Source organism: Enoplosus armatus, chromosome 18 (assembly GCF_043641665.1).
Source record: "Enoplosus armatus isolate fEnoArm2 chromosome 18, fEnoArm2.hap1, whole genome shotgun sequence".
NCBI classification, from domain to species: domain Eukaryota; kingdom Metazoa; phylum Chordata; class Actinopteri; order Centrarchiformes; family Enoplosidae; genus Enoplosus; species Enoplosus armatus.
In genome coordinates, this window is record NC_092197.1 from 2,498,653 (window position 1) to 2,517,971 (window position 19,319).

At 40.5% G+C, this 19,319-nt stretch overlaps 1 protein-coding gene across 1 annotated transcript; it reads right to left on the bottom strand.

Annotated features, from left to right (window-relative positions):
- Window positions 1-6,647: 6,647 nt before the first annotated feature.
- LOC139301626 (kinesin-like protein KIF2A) lies at window positions 6,648-18,929 on the bottom strand. The gene is made up of 20 exons (XM_070925063.1): window positions 18,869-18,929; window positions 17,841-17,935; window positions 17,436-17,555; window positions 16,935-16,989; window positions 15,788-15,924; window positions 13,958-14,083; window positions 13,660-13,755; window positions 13,392-13,446; window positions 13,129-13,291; window positions 12,668-12,758; window positions 12,528-12,591; window positions 12,349-12,440; window positions 11,652-11,794; window positions 11,341-11,545; window positions 10,232-10,342; window positions 10,024-10,091; window positions 8,624-8,768; window positions 8,149-8,250; window positions 7,579-7,714; window positions 6,648-6,733 (listed from the first exon to the last, which is right to left on the bottom strand). The coding sequence occupies exons 1-20, from the start codon at window positions 18,927-18,929 to the stop codon at window positions 6,648-6,650; spliced, it is 2,151 nt and encodes a 716-aa protein (XP_070781164.1).
- Between the last annotated feature and the right edge of the window lie 390 nt (window positions 18,930-19,319).

Below are 19,319 nucleotides of genomic sequence, written 5' to 3' on the forward strand. Positions count from 1 at the left end.
CAAAATAACATAATGTAGAGAATTTTCCAACTGAATGAGAAGAGTTTAGACTAGCGAAGAGTTTCTCTAGTGGTTCAAATCTCTCAAATCTGGGTGTCATTTGTGACTTAAAAAACTTAAACAACCCTAATCCATCACCTCCAGTGGAAGCACATTAAGAGGGGATCTTTCATAGCCTGTATGAATGGGAGGAATGATTATAGCCAAATGTCCATATGGGTAACCTGACTGTTGCTTCAAGGCACAAGGCAGAAATAAAATTGTGGAGCTATCCTTTCAACCTGTGACAGCTTTTGGAGTAAGGATGTGTGGAGCAGCTGTACCTCTTGTTCACTTCATGTTACTATGCTGTTGTTTTATGCCCAGCTTCCACACAACACAAGAGTGTCTGTTTCCACTCTGTGTGATCAGCAATGTCTTCAACCCACCACAGAAAGCCAAAATCATCCTCTAATACTGTAGTTAATCAACTGTGTAACCTCATTGTTGTTTTTTGCACTAGTTTACGGTGGAAATATACTGTAGTTACCATCTCATGTTGCTACATTTGAACACCTCTGTAGTGCATGACACTTTTTATTAATTTCAGGGTAAACTGTATGTGCAGGTACGCACACGTCTGTACATTTTGTCGGGATATGAAAATAATGTAAGTAAATGTGCCAAACAGCCCCCCCCCCCCCCCCCGCCTCCGCAGGCACAATCAACTGCACCCCCCCCCCCCCCCCACACCCCTGTCCTCCTATTCTCTTATTATTATTCTTTGTCTTACTTCTATTTGGTACATAATCAAGCTCTACGTTTTGGAGCTACAGTTCCCATAATGCTTTGGGAGATGTAAACAGAAAGTAAAATGTTGCTATTGCAACTTGAGCCCTGTTTTATTTTTAACTTATGTTTGTTTACATTTTGGTAAATTGGCACCATTAAAAGTGGCGTAAACGTACCCATGGATGTACAGACAACTATCACTGGATTCGTTTGATACGAAAGGAGACTTAAAAACGTGACGATTCTCAGGCAACTTCTGGAGTTTTAAGGACTCATTTTTTTTTTTAAAGCAGATTTGTGGACGTTTGTTTGCGAAGATAATGACATCCTCAGAAAGTGTAAGTCACACTGAATCTAAAAATGTATGTATCATGTCTGAGTGTTCAGATTTGACTGTTGTTAAACAGGCCAAATGAGCAGACTAACTAACCAAACTACAATAACTAACTTCCTGTTGTTTTCAGAACACCTGCATGCACCTGTCCTTCTCACCTCACCTTGAAAACTCCTGATTTAGACAGAATCCAACCGTTTATGACAGTAAGAAGGGGAGAAGTGTACTGAGAGCATTACTTACTGTTTTTGACTGAAAGGTGACTACCACCCTTTTAACCTAATAGTGTCCATGTCTGAGAAAGAAAAGTGGCTTTACCAGAAAACTGAAGATGTCTTTTTAGCTTCGAGTTGAGAGCAGAGGTCGATCGCGTTGCTGTAATCGTGGACAAGCTGTTTTGCAAGACGTCATGGACTTTTGCATTGAGTTTCTGTTGTGCTGTGGGTGGCAGGTTTTTGTTCCCCTTTGTGGCCGTTTGGCTGCTGAGTTGAATGTCCGCCCATTTGGTTTCTGAGACTGTTCAGGAGCCATGGATGTGTCAGTGTACATACTGTAAAGATGTATATGTAGGACTTATATGTTTGAGAGTTATTTATTTACCTAAAGATCATGATGTTACTCTGGAAATTTCAGGTGAAATATATTTGAAATATGTAGCATTTTATTTGTCACTTTGGCGGTCATCAAGGCTACGGACCAACACAGTACGGTTTTTGTTTTTACCAGTGCAATATTATTGTTCCAATCACAGCCAGGCAGAACCACTATCACAGCAGGGGCACAATCTACCACAATACAAGCTACAGGCACTTCACAGTCTGAAATCATACACACACCACCTGCAGTTGTGTTTCACACCTCGTGGAAACTATTTGTATTGGAGCTACAGTTGACCTCTGCTGTCTCTTTACTCAGTCAACTGTCAACTGCTGAGCATTTTATAGGACTTACTGTACCTATTTTTCAAACTGGAGTATTTTACAAAACCTTTGAAATATAACTGGAGACTGTTTTTTCAGTCAGCAGCGGGTGCATGAAAAAGTGAAACCCCCCCATAACGAAGCAGCTCTATTTAACAAGCTGTTGCATGTCATCTCGTCAGATTGGAACTACTTAACCTTCATGCTTTACAATAATAAGCCAGTTGTGTTGTCCACTATGTCCTCACTGTTAAATGAAATATATATCAAAACATCCTGCTGATTATATTTGAGATTATTACAATTATTGCCACATTTGGATAACAAGTAATACGCTTAGAGAGACCTTCATCCTCAGTTTCAAAACACACAGTCCAGTGTTAGTTTTAGTTATTGACACCTTACTAAACCTTTTCTATGGTACCACTTTCTAATGAGAGGTGATAAGTTGTAACTAGTTGCTTTATTAATGGTTAAAAGAAGCCAGTGAGTTTAGCTTAGTACGAAGAGCAGGTTGAAACAGCTAGCCTGGGGGCCTCGCAGGGTCCCGGCCAGGAAAGAGTTTGCCACATAAACCCACGATCAAAGAAGCAAATTGTCAGTTTTTGTACAGATTAATTTATAGACCATTAATAAAGCCATTTCTCACAACTTATAAAGGGTGCCTTATTATTAAGTTTTATATGATTCATAATTATTTATAAATCCAAACACTAGGATGTTACATCGCCCACACATGGTGGTAATCCAGCTGTTGGATCATCATACTTTTAAAATACACAACTGAAATAAAACATCACAAACACTAAAGAGCTGTAGGTCTGTGACTTTTATGTGTCAAAATATATGGTGGCAATAATTCATATATATTTTGGATATATGCAGTGTTTGAAAATTGAAAGTTTCACACTCAAATTTGAAAGTATTTCAGTAACACTATTTAACCCCCTTATTTCGCATTTATAAGCAGAATATTAACACTTAATAAACTGTAACATATTATAACACACTATAATGTAGTTGTAAGCAATTATAAAGACAGTATTTGTGACAACTTTAGCTCTTCCTGAAGTATAAAGCATCCATAATAGGATAATAAACAGTTAATACTTGATAGCATACTCTTAATAACAGTATTAAACCTGCCTGTGAATGATGTGTACGTGTCCATAAAGAGTTATTACATGCTTTATAACACACTGTAAGGATTTATTCACTCTATGTTACATAATATTGCATTTATATAAGCATATAAGCATTTATACACGTTATGGATGCTTCATAGGATGGGTTATAGTTGTTGACAAATACATTAATAAACACTTGTAAATACAAATGTTATAACTGATTACAACTACAAAACATTTTAGTGTCATAAACCATTTATTAAGTGTTAATATACTGCATGTAAATGCTAAACCGGGTCTTTAAAATAAAGTGTTTCTCCAGTATGTCTCTGTATTCTGTTAGCAGCTGCATACAGACGGTCATAACCTGTTTTTCATTCATGACACTGACAGCCACTGATAGAAGCACTGTGTGTACTTGATGAACAACAGCAGCATCAGAATTACTTTTCTAAGTGATTTTGACTCACGTGTTGCTGTCTTCAGACATAGGATACAGTAGGTACTGATGTCTCCTAGTGCATATGTGTTCATGCAGATCGGGCCGACCTCTGCCCGGGCCCCCGGCTCTCTCTACCATTGTCTGTACTGTGGAATAAATACAATTGGACGGTAACTCGACATGTGTTCGTGTGATGTTATTAGCCATGCTACAGCGGCATGGTGATCTTCCTCTGGTGACACTTTAAATATCTCAACAAGTATTACAGACATTCATGTCACGTCCCCCTCAGAATGAATTGTATTAACTTTGGTGATCCTGTCCCTTTTCCTCTAGCGCCATCATCTGGTCAAAAGTTAAACTTTTCTCTCAGAGACAAATATTGTACTTTTTTTTTTTGTCCGACAGTTTTAGTCACTTTTCAGATGATATTTTTTCATACCCTTCCAGTCCAGTGAAAACCACACATCTCCAGATTCTGTGATTTTGAATGTTTCTGATAAACTGAAGGATGAAGTGTCCCTTTATGTGTTGAGAACATTAAGTATGTAAAGTATATTAAACTAGTTAAAATTAGCTCAACTTCAAACATCTACAGCAGTAAAATGCAACATACACATTCATATTAATCCAGAAACATCATATACAGTAGGAAAACACGGACAGGGACCATTTTACTGCACAATGAGTACTTTTACTTTTGATATTTAAGTAAATGTACTTGTAGTGGAGTATTTTCACAGTGTGGTAGTAGTACTTTTACTTAAGTAAAGGAATACTTGAATGAATGAGTCCTCATCTCTGCTCAAATTCAGTTCAAGTTCAGCAAGAGTCCATATCTCAACAGAAAACAAACAAACAAACAAACAAACAGCTACTCAGTTTGAGACTCAATGCAAAAAGTGGGCCACAAAAAAACAGAACCAAGTGACACCTCTCGACTCATAAACGAGCTTATCGAGTCCCCGGGTTACCTCCCGTAGTCCGGTCCGGTGTGCTGCAGTTGGCCCGGAGGACTGGACGGTCTGGGGTCCGGGCAGTTTCATGGTGGATTTAGGGAGTAGTAATCCGGCTCAGTAGACCGGGTGAATTGCGGACTACGGACGCGTTTCCGGGGGTCAGCAAGCTAATTTAACCAACTGTCGCTATTTCGGACGGAGTCACCGAACCTCTGCCACAGGTGAGCGGACGCCATTTTAGTCTGAAACCGGCATTCATAGTTACTCCGTTAGGCGGGAAAACTGGTTTCTGTGTGAAGAAGATGTTGAACAAAGTAAATGTTAGCGTTGTCCTTTTAAGTCCACCAACATTAAAACACGTCGCACAACTTTTCTCCAGCACACCTAGCTCCAGTATGCTAATATCATGTGTTAGCTAATATCATGTACTAGCTAATATCATGTACTAGCTAATATCATGTGTTAGCTAATATCATGTACTAGCTAATATCATGTGTTAGCTAATATCATGTGTTAGCATACCGCTAAATTCGGTTCATAGAGGTAGCTAGCTAACCGATGAGATTATCAACCGGTCGTGTTTTAAAAACCCCAGAAGGTCGTTTTAAAAACACTTACCGCTGTTCTCAGAGTATTTCTACAATCCCCAAAATTTACCCCAGTATGTAGTAGTAGTAAAAGTATCCATTACTTTGTTTTCTGTTAGTAGTTTTCATGCACTCTCAATTGCAAAAGTTGCTGTTCGGATGTTGTAACTGATTCAGGTTGGTGTTGGACCCTGTAGCCGGTCTGTCATAGCTTTTAATTTACCTGTTAAAGATCAGCATCACACCAATTTCTAATCCTATTTGTGTCAATTCTCCTTTTAAACTCAAATGTGAATATGTCTTGTATATTTTTTTTTTTATTACATTATCATTTTTTATGTATTTGATAATAATTTAAGTTTTTCCATTTTCTGGTAACTATCCTGTAACTTTAATCAATGCACCAGAGCACCAAATGTCTATTAATCCACAGCTGAAAATAGTCCCAGACAAATGCACAATTTCCTCCTGTATGAATAACATTTGCTACGTTGTCCAGCTGTTATAGGAAATTACTGCCTTTTAAAATTGTTTATAATCACAAAAATATAGAATAACTCAAGCCTTATTCTCTACCACTTGTGTCACATTTTTTTCTGCAAGTCATTGAGCACTCAGTAAGTTCCCACAAATGCTTAAAAATAAATATATCAATAAATTCAAAATGTATGAACTCTTAACATAATTGAATGTCATGAATAAACAAAGTCTGCAGGTAGCAGATATGGCATACAGCTCAAGGCATCTATCATAATCATAACATTTTTAAATTAAATTTTAACAGAATAAATGAAAACAAGTAGAGCGACAAGAAGTAGCCATTCTTTATTTTGGCAAATGAAAAATTACCGTTTCTGTAATTGTTGTGTGGAACACACTCTGAAATCAGTTGCTTTGTCTTTGATTATAGTGCCCCCAGTAGGTCAATTCATGTAATGCATGGTTAGTTTTGTGTTTTAAGCTTTCTCTCAATCAAACATATATTACATACAGTATCAACACAAACACACAGTGGCTCATTTTACACATAAACCCGACATGCCGTTCACCCCTGAGCTGAAACAAGGGGGTTGAACAGGAAGAAATTCCTCCAAATATTGCACAAAATGGCAAAAGTTGTTTATAAAATTGGCCAAAGTGAGGATAAGCTATGATTTGATCCTATAAAAATGTATTTAAAACAAATAAATATTCACCTTTTTTTTTTTTGTTTAAAATGAAGCACTTGTGACACATACAAAACCTTGTAAATACACTTCACAGAAGGATGGAAGAGCAAAGACGGTCTGCTCTGTGGTTTTACAGATGGACGGATGGATGATGGGAAGCGATGGCAGCCTGTACAGCAAAGAGGTTGAGGAGAGACCAAACGAACAGAGAAGACAGTAAGTCATAAAATCACAGCTGAGCTAAATCAGCTCTTTTTGTCAACAGTGACCTCCTCAACAGCAGGCCTCCACCTTTCTGACCACAAGTCAATATTACAGTGACATATATTTTAATGTGTCTATAGTGCACGAGGCCTCTTCGGGGTTATCTGTTGGCTAGCTTGCTCCTCTTCCTGGAGTGCAGAACGGAAAGACTTGACTTTATCTGAAAGACAAAATAATATCACAGCACAGCTTACAATGACTGAACTGTCAAGACAGAAATACTTTGTTTGCAAAATCCTCAACATGGCTGCTTCATCTATCTGTTAAAGTGATGGCTTTTTGATATTCAGACAGAGATGACTTTTACTTTATTCAGCATTATTCAGACATGGCAGGACATTTTACGCCACAGTGTTTGTCTGATATTTGGGGCAAGATAGAGAACAGCTGTGAGCTTAAAATGTTAAAATTTTGACTTTTCTCAAATTGAAAATGTGCCTACCGATGGATATCAAAATTATTTTGCAGTTGAAGCCACTAGTTCTGCTGCTTGTTTAACATCCGACATGCACGAGCACTAAATGACAGGACGCTAAGTTTAATTCCTATTAGCTCCCATGCTAAAGTGTTTTTCCTGGATATTCCTGTATTCATACTGTGGTTGTGTGAGAGTTTTTAATCTCTTCTGAAAAATTGTTTTTATATCTCCTCAACAACTTAAAATAGGCTCTTTCGCTGTGTTTCATGGTTTATCAAACTGTTTTGTTTTTGTGCATAAGACAGATAATGAATTTCAGTGATCATAAGCGGCGGTAAAAGATGCGCATTTCTCTCTCTGTTTATTGTGCTGCTGCAGCCATTACGTTAATCTGACATTCATTCATTTAACTTGTGTCGTATTGAACGTTTTACAGAATTGCTACAGGTCCGACTTAGCAACTTAAAAGTGATCAGGGCGCTTATTCAGACATGAGGTCGACATGTTAAACTGCTGTCAGGTTAACATAAAGGAGTTCATGTCTGAAAGAGGCTTAAACATTTCATGACTGGACAAATGATCTTCACCTCTCAGCTCGGTGAGAATGTCTATCTTCTGATCCAGGATTTGTTCTAGTTGAGTTGCAAACGACTCGACGTCGTAGTCGACCTCCTCCGTCATTTCCAAAAGCACCTTCTCGTCTTCCAGCCAGCGGATCGACTCCTGTAAGGACATGCTGCAGTTTAACACCTTCTGTCTCGTTTAAACTTTGTAACATCGGACTGTTAAAGAGAACAGGAGTGAATCACTTAAATTTCTCAATCATGGCCGTCTTTTTAGGAAGAACGGCGTTTGAAATGCGTTACAGTACAAAAGCTGCTGTTACGATATCATGTGACACCATCCAGACAACAACATGACTTCCTGAAGAAGTGTCTCTTCATTTGCTGAGCTCTTGTTGTCATGCTTCCCTGTGATTAGCTCAGCTGTTTCAGAACTATGAGACCAGTGATGTGATTTGCTGAGAGTAAATTTATTAATCTAATCTATATTCCACGTCAGCCAGCCCGTTTGCACTTGCGCTGCTGCTCAGATATGAGCCATTGCCGTCTGTGAGCCCAAAACCTGCCGCTGTTAAAATGAAGGCTCTACTGTACCTGGAAAACCGCCCTGTGGTCCTCCAGAACCTGCTCCTCCATCTCCACCAGCTGAGAGACGGCTTCATGGAAAGTGAAGAGCTGCGGGGAAACCTCTTCCTCCTACAGAAAACACGACCATGTCTGTGTTATATCTGTGACATGAGGGTCTGCAGTTTGGAACCTAAACATTTCGGTTATGCATTGAAAACTACTGTTAGCACATGAAAGGACAGGTTCACATTTTTCCTGTCTTTCTTAAAACAATAGTCAGGTGCCTTTATGAACATCGAACCAGTTTTTGTTTGCTGTAATGAGGCAAAAACTGGTCAGTCGGGTTTCGAATGAGGTTTTTCTTGTTTCTGGAACAGAACCTGGGAGTTCCTCCAACACTTCGGCTCTAAAACGGCCAGTATGAACAGGAGGAATGATTACAGCCAGCAAAAACTGAGTATTGTTCTAACTATGTTAAATCATGAGTGAATAGGTCGCTTACGTTCTGTTCACAGAGCAGCTTCAGGTCGTCTCTCTGTGGAGAGCTCCCGACTCCCCACTGAGCCTCCAGCACCTCCAGCTGGTTGACGTGTCCTCCCTGACGGCTGTCCATCGCTGCCGCAGGGTCCACTGTGAGCTCCTTCACCCTGACAACACATCAGTGCTGCTGGTGAAATAACTACTGCTGAGGTATCTGACGAGCAACACTGTGTAGTAACCGGTCGGTAGTTGCATGCACTATAGAGAAGACATGTTGCTGGTGAAAATGCTCAGCAGGCCAGCGGAACAACAAACAATACAGACCGACTGCATGCAGGTTTAAAGCGGGTCAACATAAAACATAATGGCTGGTGGAGAAAACTGTTAACGCAAAATTAACAACAACAAAAAAAGACAGAAGTTATCCCTTTTAACTTTGGGAACTTGGGCCAATGTGCATTATCATGGGTGATACACACTCTTTTATGTGTATCACCAATATATTTTGGCCCCAGTCATGAGTATCCAGACCCAGATTGCATGTTAATGCAAGGTGTAAATGGGGACTTCAAATACAGCCTGCAGTTAAAAGGATAAGGCTGATGATATTCTATATTTCTGTTATTGTCATCAAATCTCATGGGAAGAATTATTAGCACATCTAAATACAAAAATAAATACACTCTATGGCTCTAAGTGACTTGGGGTAACTTCTGAGTGGACAGGAAGCAACAAAAAGTGGTTCCTAATGGGTCGTGTGGGTAATGTCACAATATGGTGGTGACTTGTAGTGAAGGGCACCGTGGAGAGAAGTGTAAAGTGATCGTACTCATAAGTAGGGGAGAGCTCAGAGCGACTCCCTCCGCCCCCACTCTGAGAGAAGGGAATGTCTGAGGGACTTATCCCAAACTCCTTTACTCTGGAGACATGGCAGGAGAGAGACAGGAAAACACATAACCACAGAAGAAGAAGAAGAAGAGACAGGAGAGGATCGTGTTACGTTGTGCAACATTCTCACATTCATTTAATTCAATCAGTATGAACATGTGAGGAGAAGAAAGTCAAACGGGGACAGAAAGGTAACCAAGACTAACGGACGTGAACCCAATGATTCAACGTAGAAATAGTAGCTGGTGCTGTGCTATTCTAGAGAAACAACCCCAACGAGATTATCATCAAACTGATAAAATACGTCTCTGTGTTTCCAGTTCTACCTGCAAATCGCAGCTTTTACACTAAAGCTTTATGGTGACTCTTAAAACACATTTAATGGAGAGGATAAAGTGATAAATCTCATCATATTTACATTATTTAGGAGCGTATTTTGGATTAATGTGTTATATTGCGCTCTTGATTTACAAGACATGAAAACACCTTATTAAAATTTAAATTGCAACTCGTCAAAAGAACAATCAGTTTTACCTGTTGGCGTATCTCAGCGTGTTCAAGGTGTTTTCGCATGACGCCATTCCAGGAGAGATGGTTGCAATCTGTGCAGGGAAACGCATTAGATCAATATTTATCAACAAATCTGCCAACCATCACCATATCTTAAATAATGCACCTGTCCACAGGAGGTACAGTAATAATAATAATACTAATAATACATACAGCTCTGCCTGTGTCTTACCATGCATGTCCTGGAGTTTTCTCCTATGAATGAGTCCCTCAGCACTTGGGTTAACTTGCTGGCTCTAAAGGGAGTGTGGGGTTTGTTTCTGCCCAGAGCTCGAATACACTCCTGCAGAAAGACAGGAACATCCTCAGTGGCTGTTTCTAAATGCACAACACATTAATATTGGAATACTATTAGTCTACAACAATTTTCAAAAATAATCGCTCGACCGTGTAAAATATTTGTCAAGAAAAATGTTAAATATTCTCTGGTTTCAGCTTCTCAAATGTGAGGATTTGCTGCTTTCTCTCTTTTACATCACATTAAATTGAATATATTTGGGTTTTGGACTGTTGGTTGGACAAAACAAGCAACATGGCGGATTACAGCCATGCATAAAGCGTAGCCTATACCGCCAACTTCTGATGAAACTACGCTTTGCACCAAGCCTTGTTTATTTGATCCAAACCAGTTAATGGAAACGCACCTAATTCACATCTCTTTTTGCCACATTTAAATTGTTTTCAATGGAAACACAGCTAATCAATCTAAATGTAACTGGCTGCAGGCGGGAAGGCCTTCAAACATTCAACAAGCAGGTGTGAGTGATATAGATCCTCCCTCTGGCCCAGTATAGACGAAGGGTGAAAGTAAACATAACTACTGTGGCATCTCACTTACAAACCTGCGCAATAACACTGTAATATATGAAAGGATTTTACTCGCGTCTGCCAGGAAATGTGGCCAAGACGTCCTGTTGAATGTTGAAAATATAATCATGAAATAAAGGTAAAAACACTTAAACATTTTCAACAATATTTAGCTGTTAAAAAACCTCATGTTTGCATTCTGAGCGGCCTGCTGACTGACCACAGGCTGCTAAAGCCTGTCTGCGGTGTGCTGCTGATCTGCTACGTATATTTCCTGGCCCAAATTCCACTTTGTCTTTAATCTCAATTCAGACCCCAAACCCAAACCCAAACATCCTTCCTGACTGCACTGTGAATGTGTTCAGTGTGGCTCTGCCAGCATCCAGAGTTGCTTCCAGGCAGCATAGAAAAACTACTGAACCTTCACAGTAAGGTCACTGATGTACAGGATATCTGAAGCACTGAGGAGGAGACCTTTAGTGCCAGCAGGCTCTTGTTGATCTCGGCTCCTTCGAGGCGAGTCTGACGGTCAGCGCTGGACGTGTCTGCCCCTCTTTCATTCCCCGCCAGGTCAATAAGGGAGAACTTTCCGTGCATCTTCCCCCGCCGACGCAGAATGATCTGGAACACAGCATGGCTCCGAGAGGAGTGAGCGTTCGCCGAAGTCTGGCCAGAAGTCCTGAAGGAGACACGGGGACAGAGAGGAAAAAAAACACAAAGCTTATTCTTGAGGAACATTCATTCAGCTGCTCTTTCTGCCGTGTTATTTAAATTGAATTTCCTACCTGCAGCTGTTTCCCACTTCGATGAGTTTGAGGACGTCCTCTGTGCATTTCACCTCCCTCTCCTGCAGCCCCACCACCTGCACCTGCTGCTTCCCGTCCTCCAGGACCCGTAACTTGGCTTTGCGATTTAGCAGGTCAAACACCTTTTTAATACAAACACAAATCGGTTCAGTGTTTCACCTGACGTCTCGACAGCTTTATTGTGCCTGTCAGGGCTTCTGTAATGTTTCTCTCCAAATGTCAGACGAACTCTAAGCAACTGTTTGAAATGCTGCAACAAATCACAAGCTGAAGTGAACACACAAGGTTCTTGAACAAAGCTGAGACAGAAAGATAAACTCGGACTAAAATTACTCAGACTACAGAGTTATTTAGTAAGGGTGTCGCTGTTTTATGACAAAGTAAAAACTAGTTTTCCTTTCCAGTTTGCAGTGTTAGACAAAGGAAACATTTGAAATGCAGAAAATAGTACCACTTTTTATGTGTACAGGCAAATCTAGTTAAGTGATAGGTTATATATGCAAAAATATGACGCCAAAATTTATATGTATCTTGAATCTGATTTACCTATATTCCATTTACATAGACTCTACTGGGCACAGCAGTGCTGTAAGCCAGAGTTAGGAATGACCGCCAGAGTTTGAGTTGCATAAATAAAATTAAAAAATCATTATTAATCTTGTTAAAAGACACTTGCCTTCCCGCTGTAAATCTCAAAAAATGTGGCAAAGATTTGGAGATCCAACTTCTTGTAATTTGGCTTCTTGATCATGAGAAAGACGTCTCTGGCTGCACGAGGAAAGAAAAAGGGAGACTTGATTTCAGTGAAATGGAGTAAACCAGCAGTGAAGATAGAGAGATGTGGGAGAAACTAACCGGACAGTGCGTAGATCCCTTTAGAGCAGTCCTGGTTCTTTCCTGAAAAGTCCCCCCCCATCGTCTAAAAGGACATATGAGTTAAAAAAAGAAAAGTGCACTAAAAACAAACTAACTCAAGTTAACATCAAAGCACTCACATGTGTTTTTCCACTTCCAGTTTGTCCGTATGCAAAGCAGGTCGCCATCCCTCTTTCAAAAATGGTCTCAACCAGTGGCTGAGCGGTGAACCTGGGAGCAGAGGAGCGGAAAAATATGGAGGTCTGAAGTGTTATTATATAATAATTAATTACATGAATAAATTGTGGGAAATACATTAGAGCAGCAGCCTCTAGTTGGTTGATTCAAAATAATGTTGACATTGTTGTTGCTCCAGCTAACAGGAGTTAACTGGCCACATTTGATAGGAGTTGTTGAGCTTGCTAGCTTAAGAGAGGCAGTAGGTATGTGATTAGCTGAAATGTGAGAGGGGTAACTACACCGCGGTCATGAAAGGTGACATTATGAAATATTATGAGTTGAGTCACGCGATTTATTTCATAATGTCTCATTTATTTATTTAATATTGAACATTTTGGGGTCCCATAGAAGGACACATTACCTGTAAACCATTTCATTGGTGGAGTTCTCATCAAAGGCGTAGTCAAACCGGAAAGTTTGGTTCTCCAAGTAGCGGGTCAGGTCGACTTTCTGCTTGGGCTCGTGGACCATCACCACATCCTTACTGGGAATGGTTATCACATCCAAATCCTTCATTGTCAACTCTGAAGGGACATGAAAAAAGATCCCATTTTTTGTTCATGATTTGGCAAATTTGTGAGAATGAAAATTTGCTTAGCGGTCTGCCAATAAAGTAACGCTTACCTTTTTTATTGAGGGGACGTGCACGTACACATACACATATCCTGTGCTCCTCGATCTGAAACGGCAACAGATAAATTGTACTACGCTGTGTGTGTTTATTCTTCTGGATAGCTTTGCATCATTTCTCAGAGCATGTACTGCCTATTATGCTGCAGACATTGGACAGAACCTTCACAAATATATACATATAATATATATATAAATATGTGATGTGGAGGAAATAACCATAACTAGCACTTCTGGAAACACGGCTGTAAACTAGACTTACCAGATCATTACTGGTTAAAGGCCTGTAGTCCAGACTGGCTCTGAAGTCTCTGATCATACACATGATTTCATAGTTTGGTAAATTGACATCCACCTCCTGAAATGGAACAGAAAAAAAAATAGTGAATGAAACATGCTCTTAAAAAGCAGTAAACAAACAAACACATTTCTCCTCGACTTTGAGATGTTTAAGCTTCACTGTGCAGAATGATGTATGCACTGGAGTGCTCATCTTAAACCTCATGATTATATGACATTGCAGATAATTTATCATGATCCTATACGCAACTTAAACTCACCTGTGCCCTCTTCTCTCTGAGCTCTTGTTGCTGAAGTCGCCTCTTCTCTCGTTTCTCCTGCAGCTTCTCCACTTCCTTCACACAGTTGGATTTCCTCCGTGCTGCAGAGGAGGGAGCAAAAATAATCTATTTGATCACAATTAACAACCAAAATGATTTAAGGATGAGGATGATATTATTCTACATATTTCTTATAGAGTTCCCTACTCTGTCTGTGGCCCCAGGACCATTCACTCCTACTGAAGACATAAATCCTTTAAAAACAGGTCCCAAATATATAGTTTTAATATAACAAAGGGCTAAATCATTTCCTAAAACTGCTGCTGACTGTAGTTTTATCAACATACAGGAGGAAATCGTGCATTTGTGGACTATTTTCAGCAGCGGATTAATCCACATTTGATGCTCTAGTGAGTATTTGGGGCAGCAGGGCGGTGTGTGTGTGGGATTAAGTCAAAATAAAGTAGTGTGTGTGCTCATGGTGATGAAGGAACTTTATAAAGGCCTATACTTTATACTTCTATTCCACTACATTTCAGAGGGAAATACTGTACTTTTTACTCCTCTAAATTATCTGGCGGCTAGTGTTATTAGTTGCTTTGATAACACTGGGGAACAGTTTGAAAAAAAATTTCTGTTGAGTTAGATTTTTATGCTGATTAAAACTAAAATTGGCATGCTGATTCCAAAATTGCAGTCAGTTTTTTTCTAGCACGTCAAGTTTTTTCTCCACAGCTTACCCTCCAGATAAGCAGAACTCCACTGATTAGCTGTAGTAAGACTTGCCAGCTGATTACGATCGGACTCATCTACAGCTACGTGGCAACTTGTTTGTGCAGTCACAATTGAGACAGTGCGGTGAGGGGTGTGTGCAGCTCCCAATAGGTCAGTACTATCACACACATATCTGTTAAGTACAGTATTTGTCATATTTTTTAAGAAAACGGGGATCCTATAGTTCAAAAACTTGACGTGATAGAGAAAAACTGAGATCAGTTTTGGATTCCGCACCCAACAATTAGTTAAAAACAGCTGTCAGACCTAACTCAACAAAAATTGTGTTCCCCAGTGTAATTGAAGGCTCTGCCCCAACACAGGTGGTGTCACTCTGGCTGATTAGACCTGTTAGTTAGGTGTATGTTGGGTGGAGTTATGATAATTGGGTGAGTTGTGCCTCCCATCAAATGAAACAAAATCTAAATGAGGGCGATCAATGAAGAACACCAGTATTTAGGCAAAACAATTGAAAACACCTGTGTTGTGGACTGTAGGTGTGCAGGGCCTTTTTAAAATTTTACATACAAATTATCATAGTTTTCTATAAAATATTATGCATTACTATTGATTAAACCACCAAACAGTATAATACTGTAAGTAAGTAGCATTTGCTCCATCAATGAGTACTTTTTCTTTTGATACTTTAGGTACATTCATTGTTGGGTTTGGTCTTTTTAATAAGATATGTTGACAGTAACAAAATCTAGAAAGTCTCCAGACTTATCTGTTGAAGTAATTCTGCAGCTTTCCAAATGCACATTTTATATCTCCACAGTAAACTACATTTATGCTAATTCCAACAGCCACAGCTGAAAACTAAAACAAGTGCTGTAGTATGAGTCCAAGTCCAGACGCCAAGCCAGTGAGCAACAGTGAAAGAGCCTTTATCGCCCTCGCACACACAGCTGTGTGGGAGTATGACATCACTGGTTGTGGCCTCTGCAACACACCCTCCACCACAAAATAACAACGCACACACTGGGCTTCGAAACTACCTCCAAGTACATCAGAGAATACAAAAGCTGAGGCATGGTGACTTGAATAACCTCTGACATGCGTGATCCATGCGTGTGTGTTACCGTTCTGCTGCTGTAACAGGGACTGGTTGAGTGCAGACTGGGGAGCGATGGCTGGTGGAGGTGGCTCTGCAGCTTGGCTGTGCTGGCTGGGACGGGCCCGGGTGGTTCCCACTGCTGCAGCTGAGGAGCACACAGTCCAAGATAATCATCCATTTGTGCAGAATTATCAAACAAACAAACTCTGCTGGTATCTATGCATGCAGACAGTTTTAGTTTTAGCTGAAACAAACTAATCGGTATTTTGATTATTTATTAATTCTTTCTATTTCTATCTAATTTCTTTCTAATCAAGAAAATGTACTAAATAAACAATCCCTGTGAAAACTGTTTAATATCCAGAGTAACAAAGACATTGTGTCTGGAAAGACACGCTGAATTTTTATATTTTTAAATTTAATGTTTAAATGCATTGAGCACCACAAATGAAACTTCATTCACCTCTCTGTGCTGCGTTGGTGGAGAAAATCTCAAAGATGGATATCTTAAAATCTAAAGTAACTGCATGGCACTATAACCTGTACTGACCTTATTAATCGGACTGGAACAGCCAGATGTGACCCATCTACATTAAATACTTTCTGCTCTGCCCTGTTTATTTTGCTGCGGCAAGCTGCTGCTTTCTGCAAGTGCTTCAATAAATGCATTTATTTTAATGTGAAGGCAGCGGTAAACCTTTATTATGAAAACCAAAGTGTTGACATTCACATTTTCTGCACTTTTTGTCAGGAAATCGTTTTGAAACATTGGATGGACGAAGTAATGTTAAATTTCGTTACACGTTTAACAAAGCTTGATAAAAGGAGACAAGGATATCTTACGCTAAATCTTATTTAAAAACAAACTTTGAGCAACTGGAGTAAAAATAACTACGGAGGAGCTGTGTGACATTAATTTAGCAGGTCGGTTTTGGTTTGTGAGGAAAAAGAAGACAAAATAGGGAGCCACACGCAGGTCGGTCCATTAGATGAAGAGCTGCAGAAGCATGTAGTTAAGCTGAACTAGGTTTTTTGCCTCGGCTGTGGAAGGCAGCAGTGCAGCATCGGCTCTGACCCTCTGTGTGAACTGTGTGTGTTACATGTCTTCAACAGAGTTTGAAAACGTCTGATTTAAATCACACTTACCTCTATTCTCCCGTGGAGCGTTCTCAGCCTTTGGTATTGCTGTAATCCGTCTGGTCTGGAAATAAAAAGACAGAAACCAAAAACCATAAGAGAGTTAAAAGTAGACCTCGTTCACAGACGCTGTTCAAGAACACTCCCAAGATTAAAGTGGGTATCTGTCACCCTCATGGAGAATTAAATACTGAAAAGGAACAAATTACATTAGCTGATCTCACCTGTAAGTGCATTAGCAGCTACGTTTACACAACCAGACTTCTAATTAAAATACAGAAGCTACGTCAATGACAATAAGGTGTGAGACATATTTGAAAAACCTGTTTCCTCACAGTTTAAAGAAACTTTGCGCTAATGATAATTTCAGCTCATCTGTATAACACAATAGTTTGAAGCCTTATGTGATATGTGACAGCATGTTCTCTTCAAATCAGAAATGCTAATCTATGAACATGTCGTGTGTGAGAAAAGGGTTTGATAATTGGTAGCAACTGGTGAGGAGCAAACCTTGGGGAGTTTGCTGGTTTTGGCAACGTTGGAGGGAGGAAGAGGGGCCTCAGGACTCTGTGGTATCTCCTCGTCAGGAGCAACATCTGGATTCAGAGCAAAGACGCTCTCCAGATCGATCTGAGGCAGAAACAAGGCAGAGATTATTATTATTATTATTATTGTAAACTTTAATCAGGTAATCTCATTGAGATAAAGGTCTCTTTTGCAAGAGAGACTCGAGTATAGAGAGCCGAAGTGGAGAGTAGAGTATTTCTTTCAGATGGAGACTGTGAGGGAATTAACCTCTGCAGCACAAATTAAGATGTTCCAGACACACTGAACAGACAGAAAGAAATTCAATCAGAGAGTCTGTCAATCCAAGACTTCATACAGGAAGTTAGTGGCAGAAAGTGGCAGCTATACCTCCTTCCCTTTGGTGTCTCCGTTCTCGATCCACTCCACTGTCACGCTATCGTTGTCCTCATGCAGTGACGTGACCATCGCCTGGTGTATTCGTCCTGCAGAGAGAGGACGTAAAGAGATGCTAGATCTGCTCAGTGCTGCATGGGACCGTAGAGTCGATGCTTATATGCTGCTTTAGCCTTGAATCACAGAGGCAGACACTAACACGTCCAATGAGCCATATGAACCAAACATATCTCTACCTGAGAATAACATATTCTGATCATTTCATACAGGAAAAAAAACACGTCAATGCCTAACATTTTGGATTCCTGCAGTCACAGTTTAACACCAAAATAAGGATACTGAGAGGCTAATGGGTGTGGCTCATGATGAGACTTGTCATTCACTGTGTCACACACAACTTTAAGCGTTCACTGGCTGTTAATTGGATTCTTGGCAGCAGGTCTCTACATATATTTGTAGAGTAAAAAATGAGTTTTAAACCAGGCTATTTTACTGCCAGAGAGATGAGATGCAGTGAGAGGGGAGAGGCCCCATACATGCAGCCAGCCATCAGCCCATGATTCACAGGCCACTGCTGGATGATGCAGTGCAGGTTGGTGCAGTCAGTAGCACTGGAGGGGTTTCAGCCATTATGCAGAGGAGAGGACACAGCGGACAGAGCGAGGCAGGGCAGGTGTCATTTTTAGCCGGACAGCCGCACAGGTGGACGGACCCGCCCGCCTGCCCGGCCGCTCCTCCGGGCTGGCTGGCCGGCCGGCCGGCGTGTTTCTGCTTGACTGACAGTCGACAGCAGAATGACAGAAAACAACATCTCCGTTGTTTTTGCGTCTCTAACGCTTCACTCGCCGGGTGTTTTAACACGACATCCCGGTGAAGACGATGATGTAGCTTGCTAGCTAGCATAAACACCCCGCTGCGGTGAGCGGTAACGTTAGCTGCTCTCATCCGGACCCGCCGGATGGAGAGCGGTGTGATGTGTGATGTGGATGTGTGTGTGTGTGTGTGTGGAGCTAGCTACGTACCGTCGCTCCGTTTTATCTCCACATAAATGCCCACGAAGATCTTCCCGAAAATACCGGCCATCTCTCCTCGTGTTGATTTTTTTTTGTGTGTGTGTGTGTGCTTATGCGCGCGTGTGTGTGCGCGCGTGTGCTAAGCCCGTCCAAGTTGTGTGCTGCTGCAGAAACTGAGGTCACTGGCGGTCAGTCACAGGAGAGGCAGCAGGAGAGGAGAAGGAGCAGGTGCGCATGCGCGGGCGGCGTGCCTCAGAACAGTTTGAAGAAGCATCTTGTGTTAAATTTGACCTAATTAAATTTGTATTAAAACTGTACCTAACAAAAAGTAAAAACACACCTAGAGGCAGATTTTTCATACCAAAGGCTCAACTGAAGTTAAATAAAATCATTATTTGTCACATAGATCAATATAAAAGTACAATATTTAATACCACTTTGCCGTGGTTTAAGATCTACA

Bases quoted from the DNA above. Each gene is read 5' to 3' on its own strand.
- LOC139301626 (XM_070925063.1), bottom strand. From the start codon at position 18,929: ATGGCCGGTATTTTCGGGAAGATCTTCGTGGGCATTTATGTGGAGATA. The intron at 13,292-13,391 runs GTAAGCGTTACT...ATGTCCCTTCAG, and splicing joins ACGTCCCCTCAATAAAAAAG to AGTTGACAATGAAGGATTTG. The intron at 6,734-7,578 runs GTGAAGATCATT...TTTGTCTTTCAG, and splicing joins CATTCTCACCGAGCTGAGAG to ATAAAGTCAAGTCTTTCCGT.